At 49.8% G+C, this 16797-nt stretch overlaps 1 protein-coding gene across 2 annotated transcripts; it reads left to right on the plus strand.

The window, feature by feature from the left end:
• The first annotated feature begins 561 nt into the window (after positions 1-561).
• On the plus strand, positions 562-16797 carry NCOA5 (nuclear receptor coactivator 5). Of its 2 annotated transcripts, XM_042834383.1 has the most exons (10): positions 567-630; positions 2676-2862; positions 3425-3532; positions 7296-7362; positions 10715-11101; positions 11293-11408; positions 11622-11748; positions 12756-12955; positions 14081-14410; positions 14821-16797. In XM_042834383.1, the coding sequence occupies exons 2-10, from the start codon at positions 2700-2702 to the stop codon at positions 15468-15470; spliced, it is 2148 nt and encodes a 715-aa protein (XP_042690317.1). In that variant the 5' UTR covers positions 567-630; positions 2676-2699; the 3' UTR covers positions 15471-16797. The 2 variants fall into 2 exon arrangements, with proteins under 2 accessions (XP_042690318.1, XP_042690317.1); XM_042834384.1 differs by lacking the exons at positions 2676-2862; positions 3425-3532 and having other exon boundaries at positions 562-630.

A 16797-nucleotide genomic window follows, 5' to 3' on the forward strand; every position in this document is an offset into this window, starting at 1 on the left:
CACTCCACATTCCCCGCCATGATGTCATTTCCCAGAACCGATGCACTCAGGTGCACCCAGAGCCCCAGGGAGCTGTGAGGGCAGAGCCGAAGCCGAAGGCACGCATGGGGATTTCTGGGCCCGCCACTCGCAGGCTCAGCCTGGGAAGTCCCGACGATGTCTGGGCGCTGCTGCACACCGGGACGGGCGTCCTTGCCCTACCGGCCCTGTGGCACCGGGCTCATCCCGCACCGGCACTCCCGGCCCAGCTCCCGGCGGCGCCCGCTCACCGCCCGGCGCAGCACGCAGCGCCCATCCGCTCCACGGCGGCCTGAAGGCGGTGGGCTTCGAGAGCGCCGCCCCGCGGCCGCGGCCCCGACGGACTACAAATCCCATGGTGCTTTGCGGAGGTGGCCGCGAGGCACGCCGGGAGCCGTGCTTGGCGCGAGGCCTCCCCCCATCCGCCGGCAGCCACGGCGGCGCGCTGTACGTCAGTGCGCCGCGCCGCGCCGCGCCGCGCCGTAAAGCGCGAGTCAGCGCCCTTCCGGCGGCTCTCACCTCCGCGCTTTGCGGCGGCGCCGTGCGGCAGCGGCGGTTGGCGCCTTTGTCCTGGCGGGCGGCGGCCTGAGACGGAGCGGGCCCGGCGAGGCGGTAAGTGAGCGGCGGGCCGCAAGGAAGGCGTAGCGCAGCGCGGAGCTCCGTCCGTCTCGGGGCCGCGGGGAGGCGGCGGGCGGCGCCGGAGGGACCCTGTGGCCGCCTGGGAAGGGCCGGGCCGGGCTGCTCGGAGCCTCGCGGTGAGCTGTGGGTTCCGGGCGCCGCCCGTTTGCCACCGGTAGGGTTTTATTCGTTTCGTTCTGCCGTGCCCGGGATCGCGGCGCTGGGTGTCGGAGCCGCAGTTCTACTCTATGGGGTCGGTGAGCTGCGGGGCCCGCCTCAGCACCGCGATCGCCCAGCAGCGGCTGGAGGCCCTGAGCGCTGTGTGACACCTCGGTGCCGGGCCGTGCTTGGAAGGCGAGCAGCCGGGTGGAACGCTGGGGCTTCCTTCCTGCTGCCGCCCCTCGAGGAAAGAGAAGGGAATCTTCCTTAAGAACTTCCATGCAGGAAGGAAAACCTGTCACACTGTGGGTGTCTGCGAGCAGCCAGAGCTGTGCTGTCGGAGCCCATCCTGCACGGTGCCCACCTGGCTGCTGTGTCCCCATCCCGTCCTGCAGTGCTGACTCCCTGTCAGACTCCAGCCTGCTCCCTGCCCTGTGCTTCCCTGCTGACCTTGGCAGAGCGTTGGGTTTCTTTTCCCTCAGCTGCAATTGTAAGACCCAAATCTAATGCCTATGTGAGGAGAAATGGGGCGAGAGCTGCTGTTTCTGATGGGGTGGGTGAAGCTGTGTGTGTAGCAGGGGAGCAGACTCACAGGAGGACTGAAGCGAATAAGATGTAAGCGCTGACCTTTCCTGCTGGTTTTGGGGTGTTTCTGCCCCCTTCCTGTTCTGGAGGTTCAGTTCATATTGAAACAAAGCATTACAGTGGGAGATGTTCTCTGCCTTCCTCTTCTGCAGAGCTGTGGGAAGGAGGACAAGTGATACAAATGTAAATTCAATTGTCTTTTAAAATAAAAAATCATAATCCAAGTGGTATGCCTCAAATCCTGAACATGCTCATTTCTCATGCTAAGTGTGGTAGAAGTACTTTTGTGACACCGTTTTAAGCTTTTGGGTGTTTGGCGTGTTTATTTAGATAATGCTTTCAGATTGCAGTGAATGCAGATTAGATGCTGTGTTGGTTGAAGGCATCTCATGGCAGATACCAGAAGTTTCTGTTGATTTACTCAGCTGCACAGTATTTTTTTTCCCCAAGTTCCTTCCTATCCTGTATTTCTGCAATGGATGCTCAGGGAGGGATTACACTTCACTCTTCAAATAGTTTTCGATCTTGTAGGTTCATCTTGTAATGGTGCATCCTGGATGGGTTTTTTTCTTTTGCTTGGGCTGATGGGTTTGGTCTGGATGCTGCGGGTGGATTTGTTTCCTTCCCAGTGGTGTGCTGGAGCTGTGGGTGCAGTGGATGTTGCTGAGTGCTCCAGCTGGGTGTGGGGGTGGTGATGTTCCCTGCTGTGGACCCGCCTTCAGTGGGAGGTGGTGGTGGTGGGGCTGCTCAGCAGTGGCACGAATGAGAAACTGCTCTCCCCTTTGGGAAAGGGATCCAAGTGTGGTCACTGAAGCGCATTTAAAAGTACTGTGTGACATCTCGCTGAAAGCCCATCGAGAAATAATTGGGTCCTGTTGTGTGATGTTGAGTGTTTCCTTTCTGCTTGTTAAAATACCGCTTAAACCTCAGCACTTCTTACCAGTGAACAGAAGAAACAGATAAAACAATGGGTGTATCGGAAAGCTGCATTTTCTTCAGTAAGAAATGAGTTTAAATTCTATTTTAGCTTGGAGATAAATCACTAAAACACATCCATGAAGTAGATCAGGCTTCCTACCTCTCGGTGTTACAGGAAGCTCACCCCAGATGCTGCAATGCACGTTTTTTCCTGCCTTCTGTGTCAGTTGTGTTAAGATTTCTCTGGAGCGAAGCTTGCGTCAAACAGACCCGGTTGGCTTCTAGTCTGCAAAGCTGTTAAGTTTAATCTTGTTCCAGTTTAATTTTAATGTCGTGGATTGAAATTATATGCGTGGCCATTTCTCTTTTTTGCGAAGAGTTGGATTTGGAACGAAAGCAAAATGGCCCGAGGACGCAAGAGCAATAGCATCAAACAGAGCGACTTCACTAACAGCACCAACCCTCAGGATTTAGAGAGAAGACTTTTTGTCGGCAATTTGCCCACAGACCACATGACTCGTGAAGAAATGGAAGAGATATTTTCAAAATATGGCAAAATCAGGGGTTAGTATTTTATCTTATGCCTCTCTGTGGCTGGGAATTCAGTCAGAAATATAACTGTCATGCTTGTCGAATGCTGCTTGCTGCTGATGAGAGGAGTGACTAATGCTTTCCCTCAAAAGTGACCTTTTAATGATAACTGTATCTGCCTGCACTTTCTGAAAAAGTAATTCTTTGAGTACTGCTGAAACCCAGTGCGTATGTACGAGCATGCTTTATCTCTGGGGCTGTGGTGCCATGTTATATCAAGCAAATCTGCTCTTTCAAGTGACCGCGCAGTCTCTTAATCAAGTCTCGGTCACTTTGTGGGCTGATACTTTTGGTCACTGCCTTGTCAGAAGGAAGCTGATCTGTCTTTGTGGAACTGTCTAAGAAATACGTTTCAGAGTTCTTAAGCTCTGCGTTTTGATCCCAGTAGATCTGGGTCTCCCCTAAAACCTGCCTAGGCCTTTCTGGGCAGAGCCCCTTTGCTTGTTCCAGCTGCTGGGGTGATGTGAGGCCTGGGTGTGGGATCCTTGCTGTCCTGTTCTTGTAACTGGTCTTGCCCTGCTGTTAACTTTTGCAGCCCTCAGCATGTACCATGGCTATGGGTTCGTGCAGTATGACCGTCTAGAAGATGTCCAGGCCGCTCTGGACGGTGAGAAGGGCCGCCTTTATAAAGGGTATAGATTAGGTAAGGAAAACTGACCCCTGCTCTCCTACCTTAGCATGCGTTCTGGTAGACAGAGTGCTTTTCTTCGAAAGCTCTCTGGAAAGATCATTATGTGAAACTTGCCTGGCATTAGTCTAAAGTCACTTTTACCAGGTATGTATTTTCTTTCTGAGTTATTTGCTGTTAAGTGCTGTGTGATTCGTCTGTAGCGTTTTCTCTTGCTACCCGGGTCCTACTCTGAATTTGTTTTTGTGTTAGTGTTTGAATGGACCCATAGCTGATCAACATGTAAGCCCTGCAAAGTGTTGGGGGGGGACTTCACCTGCTTAGTGCTAAAATTGGTTTGTATACTGTTACTGGGCTGCATCTTGATGGATCCAGAGGAACTGGTCACAGAATTCAGCGGCCCGTTAGATAAGGACACTTGGATTTTCTTGCACATGGGACATAATCTGAGTAGCCCTATAAATACAAAGTGCTTTGAAAAGGCCTTTTCAGAAAGATGAAAATAGTCCTTGTGAATCTGCTGGCAGCAAACTGAAACACAAGTGAATGGTTGGAAGTCTGAGCCCGATCTGGTAAATGCACGAGAAACGTAATTTCCATGATTACTTAAAGAAAAGCTGTTTGATGTAGTGAGGAACCAAAGGAGCAGTAAATAGCAAGATGGGGAAGTAACCAGTGGGAGCCTGAAGGTGGAGGTGGTGGTAAATGGACAGGAGGGGAGGAGGCTGCAAGGAGGCATCAGGGCTGGTGCTGCCCAGTCCAAAAGTCGTTACAGGAACAGCTGCAGGTGTCTCACATGCTAACATGTAATTATTTGGAAATGATATTTCTAATTAGGAAAGACCACCCAGTCTGCAGTTAGTGTTTCTTCATGCTCTTTGTGAAGTCAGGTGTTTTTCCACGCAGTTTCCACTTCAACAGCAAGCTTTTAAAAAAAAGAAGTAATAATAGTAATTAAAAATGACGGCTACCAAAACTGGTCCTCCAAAAAGATTACATCTGAGATTCAGTGAAACAAAGACCTTCTGGAGCTCTTAATGTTTTCCTCCGCGCTTTGGATATTTGGGGAGTTCCTGAGGCATTGCTGAGAGCGCCCAGCTGGCAGCAGCTCCAGCAGCAAGTGAGCTGTGATCCCTTCTTACTGAGTGCCAGGTGGGGGAACAGCCCAGTGCACGTCAGCCCTGTCAACCTTGTGTTCTTGTACTGTGAGTTTGCTGGATGGAAGTAGCAGTGTTGATGTAAAGTGCTTTTGTAAGATGTTTGGTTTGATTAAGAAGCTAGTGCAATTAAAAGCAACGTAGCATTAAATGGAGTTGAAATGAATTTTGGTGCAGCGCGGATGAAATTGCTCAGTGTGTTGAGTGGTGTTCTGGAAGAGTTGGTTCCTGGCCATGCTGTGTTTTTGTAAGTGACTTGGAAAGAAAACACATTTTTTTATGGTTTAAAAGAGGGAATAAAATAATGAAGATTGAGTCACTGATGGTGAAATGATGTGGACTTCTTCCGAAGCCGAATGCAGGCAGAACTGAGCTTTTAATAAAGGCAAATGTGAAGATCTGCACCCAGCAAGAGTGCCTTTGTCATCCTTCCCTGTACCACAGTTGTCTGGGAGCTGGGGGGGTTTGGTACGTGTGGGGTTTTGCTGTTGGAAGGCTGCGTTCTGGTCTGCCTGGTTCAAAGGGAAGATGCTAGGCTGGAGAAGCCTCAGAAGAATCTGAAGGCTGAGGAGTGTGAAGAACGTGCCCTAGAGAGAGGCTCAGGGTGCTGTGATCTGTGTTCCAGGCAGACCTGGAGATAAGAGAGTTGTGGTTTGGTAGATGGAGATATGACAAGTCCGTAAATGGAAATAAATAGTTCTTTTAAACTGCAAAATAAATGATAATTGGAATCATTTATCGGATCTTTGGTGGTTTGTGTGCTGTGGAGATTCTTTGATCAGAATTGGACGCTTTGCCAAAAGATGAACTCTGGTCATTGCGCTGCTTGACTTGAGGTAGGAGTGCAGCTGAAGAGCCTTGGCTCCTGTGCTTGCTCAGAGGGCTGTGCTGCAGGGTTGCAGCGGCTCTGTCACCTCCAGCTCCTGCAAGATGGAAGATTTTCCCTTTTTTTCCCCCTCAGAAGTTTTGTCAGAGTTCAAGTTCTTCATCTGTACAGACTGTTGGCATGAAATAAAATGTTATGAAATCACTTTGCGTGAGAGAAGGATCCCTGTCAGAGGCGTTTCTGTCTCCTGTGAAAATATTTTGTCCAGATCTAAATCGTTCTTTTTAATTTGAAAGAAATGTATGGGATTGGGTGCAGAAAATCGCACACAGAAACCTATGATGGCATTTTAAACAGAATAATAAAAATCTCAAACTGAAAATGCAGATAGTGTCTTGCTTAAATATAAGAATACTTTTCACTAAAGTCAAATGCGAAGTTAAACGCAAGGAAGGTAGTGACTTCAGGAATGCAGCGTAACTGGTAGATATAGAGGCTGATAGCACGAAGTGAAGGGCTTTGAGAGTGTCTCTTCTTGGGTTATGCTGAAAGATCCCTAAGTGCTGGAAAGTGTTCTGGTATCTGCAGTGAATGGCGCAGTGTGGATGTGTGACCGTTCAGCTTTGGCAGTTCGTTGTGCTTCCAGGCTGGTGAGTGCTGTCCTGCTGGGTGCCCGGCATCCCCACGGCTTTTGTGCCTCTGCTTTTTGATAGAACAACCGGAGCAAAAATGAAGTGATCCCTCCTGGAGGTCTGGAAGGATAGTTTGGGAAGCTGCAGCCAGCATTAACACTCAGCCTGCCCGTGAGGCACTGTGTGGTGTGTGTGGCTACTTCTAAAGCTCTTGCAAGTCAGCAAAGTTTAAAAAACAAACCTGATTTAAAGTTGTAATTGTTAGGATCTAGGTTTGCTTTTTGCTTTGGAAAGTTCTCAGAATAAGCACTTAATCATTTGTTTGTCCCTGCCCCCCTGGTGCATTATTCCATCCTCACTCAGCTGTTACAGAGGGCTGTTTCCTCAGTGTGGTGGTATTGGCCCCCGCTGGTTTGGGGCAGCTTCGCTTTGGTTTAAGGACAGAACGCTGTTTCTTCAGCTCTCTTACTTCTGTATTTCACTTCATGGTGTTTTTTGGAGATGTTCAGAAGCCAACCAGCTTTCAAATGTCTGATCTGTTGCTTCTCTCTGCATTCAGTAGCAGTGGTGCTCGGGTGCACTGTGTTGACTTCACGAGGAGCTCGTGCTTCAGGCTCCTTGCATCCTGCTTCCTCCAGCAGGAAGCTGCACAGTGAAATGCTGCAGCAGTCCCTCAGAAGGCAGTTGCATGTGCCATTTGAGAGCCCTTGTGTTTACTAGCTACAAGGGTAGCAGCATTTCTGCTGAACAGGTCTGGCTGTGAATTTAAGACTGTTGGGCACCAGCTTCCTTTCTCAGAGGTCTTCAGACTCTGCTTTTTCTCCTAGAGTCCATGAGTTGTAATCTGTTTGCTCATAGACTGCAGAAGAAAGAGGTCCTCTTATGGAATGAGGAGTCTGGATGTAGACCTGAACTTAAAGCAGTAGAACTTCACTTGAGCTGTCCACCCTATTTTGAAATCAGAGAAGTCCATGAGAATTTCACTGCATTGTACTATCTAAACTTAATAAAAAAACCTGTCAAAGTGACAATGTCTCTTTGCTGAATGAATTTTCTTGCACCATCTGGATGTTGTTAAGCTTAAGTTGCTTTCGTTTGAATTGTGCTGATGATCTTTTTTTTGTTCCATAGCATTGAACAGATGGGTTGATTATTCTTTACAGATATTAATAAAGCAGCGGAAAGAAGAAATATGAATAAGGCTTCATCAAGGTCCAGCCCGGCACGAAGGTAAAGTACCTGGAAGCAGTGAGTTATGCTAGGAAGGTCAGGCTTCTGGGGCACGAGCCCGGCTGCCTGTGCTAAATGTCTGTCTCTCTTCCCTACTGCCACCTCCCCACTCAAATGGAAGAGCTCGAGTGAGACAGCTGGGATGTGGCTGCTCCACCTTCTAAGAGCCCTTCTGGCGCTGGCACCTCAGGAGGCACGAGGGAAACCTCGTGTTTGCTGCTGTCACTGCAACTAAGTGTTACGTTTTGCAGCACAGGTTGTAAGAGACTTGTGAGGAAGAATTAACTTGCTGTCTGCTCCTGGCTCGAGCATCAGAATGTGATGCACGTGCGTGAGCCTCAACTGAGGGGCTGCGGTCTTCTCAATGGAGAGAGCTTCGGGATCTTGCCTCTTCTGATACCAAAAAGCTTCCAGTACTGAAATGAGACTGGAGAAGTGCATGCAAGTAAAGTGCAAGGCAGTGTACGTGTCTCAATATTGCACTGTCCCATCTGTGTGTGTACTTCACTGTCAGTGTGCAGAACCAGCCCTCGTCTCTGCAGTTACACCCAGAGGGTGCTTCTGCCTGCGTCCTCTGGCTTCCCAGCCCTGGATGGGAATAAAGCTCCCGCACACCCCTCTGCATATGAAGTCACAGGCATGTGGATGAAGACCTCCTTTTTGGTAGCACTGCCAGGGAGTGCTCGAAGACATGCTGTGGCCACTGTTTGGTATAAGGTGTGCTTTTCTTCCAGTTATAGTATAAAGCTTTGCACCCAAAGGAGTGTTGCATCTGGATTTGAAAATAATCAAGCTCTCACATGCCCAGTGTGTTCTACTAGCTTGACCTGATTTTAAAAAAAAAAAAAAAAAATAACAGCAAATGGGGAAGAAAGTGTGACTTGTGACATCTACCACCAAAACTCAGAGAAGGAGCATCTGCAATCCTTGATGTTTTGTATGTGCTGCATTTCTCCTGCATAGGGCCAAGTGCATGGACAGCAGGCCCAGGAAATGCTTCATGCACGAGGCCAGATGTTAAGTTATGGATGAGCAAGCTGTGGGCCTGGGTACTGTCAGATGTGCTTGGCAGTGGCATGAGAACCACAAGAATGCCTCAGGTTCTGGTGACAGACCTTTGGCCTTGGTGATGCTGCAGCATTTGATGACGAAGGTACCCAGGTAGTGCTGCAAGTGTGAGAAGTAGGTGCCAATGCCACGGATGTTGGACCTCAGGCCACGTTGCAGAAGATGTGTGGCAGGCACCAGTGCTGTGGGCATTGGGATCTGTGTGATCCTGCACGCACACGAGTCTGTGCCCCTAAGGAGCGCTGAAGGCACGTGAGCGCTGGGTCTGGACCACCGCCGTGGCTGCCGAAGGCACAGGGGCACTGCCACAGGCACAGGACTCGGCTGGTGCTGTGGATGCCCTGGCCCTCCCGTACTGCTGGCGCTTGGTTCCGAGCAGCAGCAGAGGCACAGACAATGATAAGGATGCAGGCACTGAGTCACGAGCAAGGCAGCAGAGACCGGACTCTGCACCGCACTGCAGGTGCGTGAACAGCAGCCGTGGGCCGTGGGTTTCTGAGCCCTGCTGCAGGCCTGGGCAGTGGTGTGGGCACTGCAGGAGGTGGGCTGTGGTGGTGGAGGCAGGAGGCTGCTGTGCCTGCGTGCCTCTGCTGGCAGCAGGTCAGAAAGCAGAGGGACCCAGCCCGCTGCCACGTCTGTAGTTAAGCTGCAGTTGTGCACTGTTTGCTCTGGATCTTTGTCTCTGCAGATAACGTGGCCTCTTCCGGTCACCCCCACCCCAGATGGAATAAATGTCATATTGCAAAACAATTATACTGCATCTGGCTGTTTTGCTACGTAGTCTTACAACTACAGAAAGGTCAGGTACTCAGTGTCCATCAGAGCAAAGCCCAAGTTTTCCCTGAGCTTCTGCTGTCGCTCATTGCAGGATGGGGGAGGAGGGGGTAGGGGAAGACAACATACATCTCCTCTGGGCTGTGGTTTTGTACAGATCTCAAACAAAAAGTGGATTTGTGTGCCCAAGAGAGTGAAGGAGAATGCACTTGCTTTTTTTCTGAGCACGATGTTTCTATAAGGGGAAAAGGCTTGATATGCTTTCGGCGGCATCACAGTAGTATGTCCCAGTATTTGTTTTGTATATGAAATTCAGAATGTCGACAATGCTGTGTATCTCTCCAAACAGCTGGGTGTATAAGCTTCCAAAGTCTGCACTTGGCTCTGCACGTCCTTCTCATTACTGTCTGCTCTGCCTCATACTGAAATGTGAGTGCATCTGACTTGTTGCTCCTGCTGTCTTCTCCAACTGACTACACAGTCAATGCAGTGTAGTGGAAGTGGATTTATATTCTGCTCATCTTTCATAATCTAGATGAGTCTGATAGAAGACTTTCTATTTACAAAACAGACTTGAAAAAGCTTTTTTTTTCCTTTCCCTGTGGTTGCCAGTATCATGTGGAAAGACCATTCCAAGCATGTGAAGCTCAGTAGTTTCTCTGCAAGATTTGATTAGGTTTGGTTTAGACTAAAAGCTGTGTTTTCTTTGGAAAACAAATTATGGCCTGGAGAAAAACCTACTGCTATGGGAAAGACGAAGCCTGGAACGTCGCCCTCTCCTCTGAAGACGGCGTGGTACAGAGTCTGAATGAGCTGGATCATTCAGATGTGACAGAGAATCCCGCTCTCGATGATGATGTGGTGTTGGCTGGGTTTGGTGCCCTCTTAACACGGGGCACCATAAGACTGACTTTCTCCAGGATCTGCCCGTTCCCTGTGGGGACACGTCGTTAGCTCGTTGTTTCTGCTCGCAGCACAGAGCCAACCACAGCACAGAGCCTGTGTGTCGCTGCTCCCAGCCAGCTCTTTTTGAATCATGTGCCAGTAACAAATTATTTCAGGGTTCTGCTGTCAGTGACTTGTGAATTTAACGGATCCTTGAATGCTCCTAGCTGTCCCATGTTTCTGGGTCGCAGGATGCAGCACCTTACATTTTCTCAAGGAATTTGCAAGTGCACGTTTGATAGATGATCCATAGCTGACGGTGGAGGCCGGAGGCCTTGAAATGGTGGTTTCTGAAGTGCCTGTTCACTGCTTCCACAGGTGTTCTACAGTTTTAGTGATGCTCCAGTAGGGAGCTTTCTCGGAGGCGTTTAACTGGGATAAATGTTGTAATTAAGATCTTCTCCGAATGCGTTTGCTTTGAGAACTATGTTTTGGGGCTATTCTTGTTATGGGATCAGAGGGAGGATTCTGTTGCCGAGAGAAGGTTCGCTTTGGTATCTCAGGTAAGAGACGCGGGGTAAGCTGTGCAGGCAGCAGTCTAACAGTTGCCCTGGTGTTTCCTCAGAGAGCCCTATGCCTATGGGGATGGCCGCGATAACAGACGCGATCGCTCCCCTCTGCGGGGGAGCCCACGGAGAGACCCCAGAGATGGCAGGGATGGTAGAAACGGGCGAGATTCCAGAGACACCCGAGATATTCGAGCCAGAGACATCCGTGATGCCAGAGACCACAGAGACCCCCGCGACCTGCGAGACCTTCGAGACCCCCGGGATATCAGAGATCCAAGGGACTTGCGGGACCCTCGTGACGTCAGAGATTTTCGTGACCCACGGGAGCCGCTGTACGATCGATACAGGGACCCACGGGACGTGAGGAATCCGAGAGACGTGAGGGACCCGCGGGACGTGAGGGATCCGCGGGATATGAGGGACCCTCGGGACCCTTTGTACAGGTAATGCCCACGTGTTTTCGTAGCATCCTTGCCTCGTGGTTACATCGGTTTGGGTGGCGCTAGTCCTTTAACATAGGAAAATTGCTCTGGTCGAGGGGAGCAGCTGGCTGCCTCAGTAATGAAATTTGAGGAAGGTTTGCGTGCGGCACATTGGAGCATGGGAACCAGTGCTGCTTGTGTCCATGTTGCAGACGAGACGAGCCTTACGAGCGCTACCTGCGCGTGGACGACTACTACCGGCGGAAGGACGACTCCTACTACGACCGCTACAAAGAGCACTTTGACAGAGCGCCAGTGAATTCAGAAGGTCAGTGCCTTGGAGACTGGTGGCTTAGTAGGCACAACCGCGTTCTCCTCTGGGAGGATGTAGATACCTGCAGTGCTAAGGATGGACGTGTCCACAGCACTGCCTTCTGTGCCACTAGGTGGCTTGGGGACTGAGCACAGCTGCGTGCAGCGCACTGCTCCCAGCAGATCCAAAGAGCCTTGTTTGTTCTGTCTTTCTGTGGCTTGGTTTCAGACCGTCTGAAGCGTGAGGAGCGCCGCCGAGAGGAGCTGTACCGTCAGTACTACGAGGAAATCAAGAGGCGCTTTGATGCTGAGAGACCCGTTGATTGTTCTGTGATAGTGGTGAATAAGCAGACAAAGTAAGAAAGTAGTTATGACTGCATTTGTTGTCGAGTGGTGGTAGATGGAATTAAGCTTAGTCATGCCTTGAAGCTATTTTTCATACAGTTTCCCTTGAGAACAGTGGCTTTAGAGCCTTCAGAAAACCACAGCCTCTGTTGCTGTTCTAGGAATGCTGAGTGGTTGAAGAGGAGGAGAAATACTGTTATATCTTGCACTTTACTTACATTGCCTTCTTGTCAGCTTACAGCATGTCTTCTCCCAAAACTTTACGTTCTCTTTGTATAACCCTGCTGTCATATCAAGCTATAGCAGCCTGTACTCGTATCATTCAGCCCATGAATAACAGAACTTGTTAACGTGTGCAATCAGCAGATAGCACAGAGATGTCGATGTGGAGTCACAGGGTTGTCCATTTCAGAGCTCCCGTCAGATTGAAAGGAGCTAAAATTTGACTGCTTCAGCTCTGTTCAGTCAGTGGTTATCTGATCTAGATTGCTGTCAGATACTGCTCAATACTGTTAATCAATGTGCAAGACATAAAATCACTGCTGGCAGTAGTCGTGAACGATATCAAAAGCATGTATGTAATTAACAAGGAAAATCTCATGCAGCAGTCTGAATGCTCAAACCTTCTTATTGCATTAAATGTGAAACTTCTAATTCTAACTTCTAATGTAGAAATAAAAATGCAGTGCCAGTAGAAACATATGCTTGCTTTTGCTGGAAGCAAAAGGGCTGAAAGCAATTTTAGGAGTCAAATAGGCTTGTGTCAAAAATGCTGGCGTGTTCTGTGGTTTGGAGGGCAAGCAGAGTGTTGGGAGCAAGGAGTTACTGCTGCACCTGGCACAGTGCAGGGAGTGCTGTGGTGATGGCACTGGTCTGTTCATCTACAAATGGAATTATTGAGAAGTAGCGAGGATCGGTGAAGTAGGGAAAAACAAACCTGAGATGCAGCACACGATTGTGAAGGGTTTGTTTCTGTACATTTCTGACTTGTGAAACTGCTGGCTTTGCTTTGTGGCAGGGAGTACGCGGAGTCGGTGGGGCGGAAGGTGCGGGATCTGGGCATGGTGGTGGACCTGATCTTCCTCAACACAGAGATGTCACTGACTCAAGCCCTGGACGATGTGAGCAGAGGAGGATCTCCTTTTGCTATTGTCATCACTCAGCAGCATCAAGTTCACCGTTCTTGCACTGTTAACATCATGTTTGGCACCCCACAAGGTACTGAGGGCTTAGCGGATTGCATAGGTTTGCAGTCGCACCAAACAGCACGAAGCACTGCTCTAGAATAGGTTTTCTCTAGTAATTGTTCTTCTGTGCTGTGACTTACAGGTCTAATGTATGAGTTAATGGCATGTCATAAATGTGAACCTCATGATTTGCAAAATTCTGCAATACCTGATTGTCAGAAGGACTGTGTAATTTCTACCAGGAGAGAATCCTGTCAGAGGGTTGTGCAGGCAAGCCAGTCTTATGGCTGTGATCATAAGCCTGTTTATGCATTGTTCACTGAGGTAGATTTTTGGCTGCAGCTAAGCTTTCAAAAGTTATTTCTCTCTTGTATTATCAAATAATGCTTTGTCAGGTTCGTCTGTGGTAGTGAACACCTCAGTGCATGCTTTTTGTGTGCTTATTGACTGAGGAAGCTGGTTTCTTTTAACCCCTGATGCAGCTGTGGTGGGGTTTTTCCCTCAATTCCAGTAGGCATGCAGCTCAAGCACACTTTCAGTGGGCTTTCTACTGCCTTTTGGTTTAGTTCTTAACTGCTTTAGTTCGACATCTGTTCCCCTGCCGAGGTTTCTCCTTCACTGCAGCAAGGAGTGTGTCAGATCTGGTAAGAACTCTGGCAAGTGATTTGTGCACAGATCTTTTCTAGGCATTATTCTTCACTTGATCTTTAGCATATCCCCGTGACTGTGCTGCTCTGGGAACCAGAGATGAGATGTGCCTTGAGAGTGCAATTCTGGAGCCTGTCCATGGGCTCATCCGATTGAACAGCTGGAACTCTCTCTTCTCAGAGCACAGAGAATTTGTGTGAAAGGTAGAGGGAGCTGTTTCTCTTTTTATTTGAATGAGAGGCACGAGCGGCCTTTCTGGGCTGGTGTGAAACCTTCTAGGAGCTCTCAGCTGAGAAAGGAAGGGTTGGCCTTGCTGGGTGATAGCTGTGAGACTCCTGTTGGCCTAGGAAATGGAACTCTTGCCGTGTGCCAAGGGAGCTTCCCACGTCTGTGCTTACAATCCCTGGAGGTGCTGCCTGCTGAACGAGACGTGCTGGTGTGGGTGAGGGAAGGCGCCTCCAGCTAACGCCGCTTTGCTTTGCTCACAGTGCTTCTTTCCCTCGTGCAGAACACCGTAACATGCCCCAGGCTGATGCCATGGTGCTGGTGGCCAGGAATTACGAGCGCTACAAAACAGAGTCACGGGAGAAGGAGCGTGAGGAGATCGCCCGGCAGGCTGCCAAGATGGCAGATGAGGCCGTTCTGCAGGAGAGAGAGCGGCCGCCCCCCATGGAGGAGGGGGCCAGGGGGGGCCACCCCCACCCTCCGGGCATTCAGACTCTATTGAACCTTCTGGCAGACAATCGGTATCTAACTGCTGAGGAGACTGATAAAGTGATTAATTACTTGAGGGACCGGAAGGAAAGGTTACTGAGGGGGAGCACTGATTCTCTGCAGGGTGAGTATCTCAGCCCTGAACGGCACTAGCAGTCGTATGGTTCTGTGGGACAGAATGTCAATGCTGGGGTTGTAGAGGAGTCCTAGTGTTGTAACATCCTTACAGAGTGCCTTTTTTATGGAGATGGATGTGTGTCCAGGAGTCCTGAGACTATTCTGGTCTTCACGTGACAGAAGCTTTACATGGGATTCTCTCAGGGAAACCACAATGCTCCCTAACTGGCTTGGCAGCTCCACAAAGGGCAACAGTTCTGTCGAGTGGTTTGGGTTTCCCAGAGCTGTGCAGCATTTCTGATTAGAGGGTGGCTATTTCCTGAGGTCTGTGTCCTTAGTAGCTATCTCACCAGTTTCCTTTAGGTGTCTCTTCAAGGACCTCTGCAGAGCTTTAACTCCCTTCCTTTTCTTCCCCAGCACCCATGTCGAGACCGTCTCTGGGAGCACCTTCAGCGCCATCCCTGGGCAGTCAGTCCAGCCTTCCAAGCTCTCAGACTCATCAGGGTTCACAGCCTCTGGTTTCTGCTCCTTCTGTTCCAGCATCCTCTGCTAATCCTCAGCAGGAGCTCCAGGCAAAAATCCTCAGTCTCTTCAACAGTGGGGCGGCAGCAGCGGCTGTGGCAAACAGCAGTTCTGCACCCACTGTGGGCACGTCGGGTGGCACTCCCAGCCAGAACTTCACTAACATGACCAGCAATCAGGCCCGATCGGCACAGATGAGTGCTGGAAATTTAAACCCGGCCCAGCAGAGGTTGCAAACTCCAAACACTCAGCTTCCTTCTCTCCAAGGCCCTTCCAGAAACGCAGGTCCAAGACCTGGAGCTCCTCCACCAGCTCAGTCTCTTTACGGTCAGCACCAGAATCGTCTCCCCGCGCCTGGCGCCGTTCCTGCCCAAAGGCCAGTATCGTCTGGTATCAACTTTGACAACCCTAGTGTACAGAAAGCCTTGGACACCCTGATCCAGAGCGGTCCTGCACTCTCCCACCTAGTCAGTCAAACAGTGGCCCAGGGCCGAGCGGGGTCCTCCACCCAGCAACCCATGGGTTCCTACCAGCGACACTATTAAAGCTGAGCTGTCAAACCCTTTTCCCTACCCTTTGTCATTCCATATTTCTAGCTGTTTAAAGAGTCTCCTGTCCCTGACGTGGGACAAATGCCCCTGGATATGCATGTCCTCTCCACTTCGTTGAGAGTGTACTCCCAGTGGCATTGCTGCTGAGTGTTATAGTGCTGCCCTTCCTCACCTTGGTCTGGATAGCAGTGTTTGGAGAAGTCTCTTCTGTTTTCTCAGTGGCAGGATTTGCAGAGAGCCACTTTGGGTATTCACTTGTTATGTCCAAGCCCAGGAGTTGCTGCAATGGCAGCCCTGCATCTTCCTCACTCCTGTGAATGGGTGCACCTTCATACTGTGGTGCTTTCTGGTCTTAGTATAGATTTGGGCCCATTTTTGGGAAAATGACACGAGACTGAGAAGAGCAGTACCTGCCTGGGCCTTCCTGGGGTTGCAGGTTTTTGGAATGGTCACTGTTTCTTTGCTTTTCTTTTTTTTTTCTTTCATTTCTTTTTCTTTCAGTGCCACGTAAGAGGAAATGCAGAGGTAGCTCTGGCAGCTGACCTCACGTGGCGAGTGGCTGCCTGCTGTTCTATAGGCCAGGCAGTGCTGTGCAGTCCTGCAGCTGGGCTGTCCTGTCATGGCACAGAGAGGCTGGCAGAAGCACCTCACCTTGCCTGGCGTATGGGAGCTGACAGTTTTGTTCTGACTGCAATGGGGGATCTGAAATGGGGAGATCTTCCAGCCGGGGCAGAGATTTTAAATGGTCTATTGATAAAACAAAATCAATCCTGCACCCAAGTAATCAATTTTAAGATCAGTCTATTAAATTCTATGTATAAATTTCCTTCTAATCTCGCTTTGGGGCAGCTGGTTACGTTGCCCAGCAGCTCAGCCACAGCCACGCTGATGTGCTGCTGGACCTGTCTGCAGCCACTTCCCAGGTGGTCGATGTCTGCTCTCTGACACTTCATCTCGGTTGGTGTTTTGTCCATCTCAGGGGGGGAGGCAGTGCCAACATGCAATACTATGATTTTATATGTTCTTTCAACACTTTGGTAGCTGCAGCAGGCAGTTGAGTGGATCAGGCAGTGATACTTCACCGTGTTTTTAACCAGTAACATACTTTGATACCAGAAAACAAAACTTCTCTAACCATGCGGTCCTTCTTTGCACAGCCTTCTTGGAGTCTGTAGGCTTCCTGCAGAACCAAAAGATGCTAGGAGAGCAATGTTCTTGGAGCAGAGGATTTTCTTGTCCGAGGTGGTTTGTGTTGTAGCATTTTTCTCTCTGTGCTGTTAACGAAAGGACGTTACTTTTTAATAAAAAGGCAGGAAAAACA

This window comes from Centrocercus urophasianus, unplaced genomic scaffold (genome assembly GCF_019232065.1).
Source record: "Centrocercus urophasianus isolate 14NV4802_14NV808 unplaced genomic scaffold, USGS_Curo_1.0 seq_46, whole genome shotgun sequence".
NCBI lineage: Eukaryota > Metazoa > Chordata > Aves > Galliformes > Phasianidae > Centrocercus > Centrocercus urophasianus.

Bases quoted from the DNA above. Each gene is read 5' to 3' on its own strand.
- NCOA5 (XM_042834383.1), top strand. From the start codon at position 2,700: ATGGCCCGAGGACGCAAGAGCAATAGCATCAAACAGAGCGACTTCACT. The intron at 11,749-12,755 runs GTAAGAAAGTAG...GCTTTGTGGCAG, and splicing joins GTGGTGAATAAGCAGACAAA to GGAGTACGCGGAGTCGGTGG. The intron at 12,956-14,080 runs GTACTGAGGGCT...TCCCTCGTGCAG, and splicing joins CATGTTTGGCACCCCACAAG to AACACCGTAACATGCCCCAG.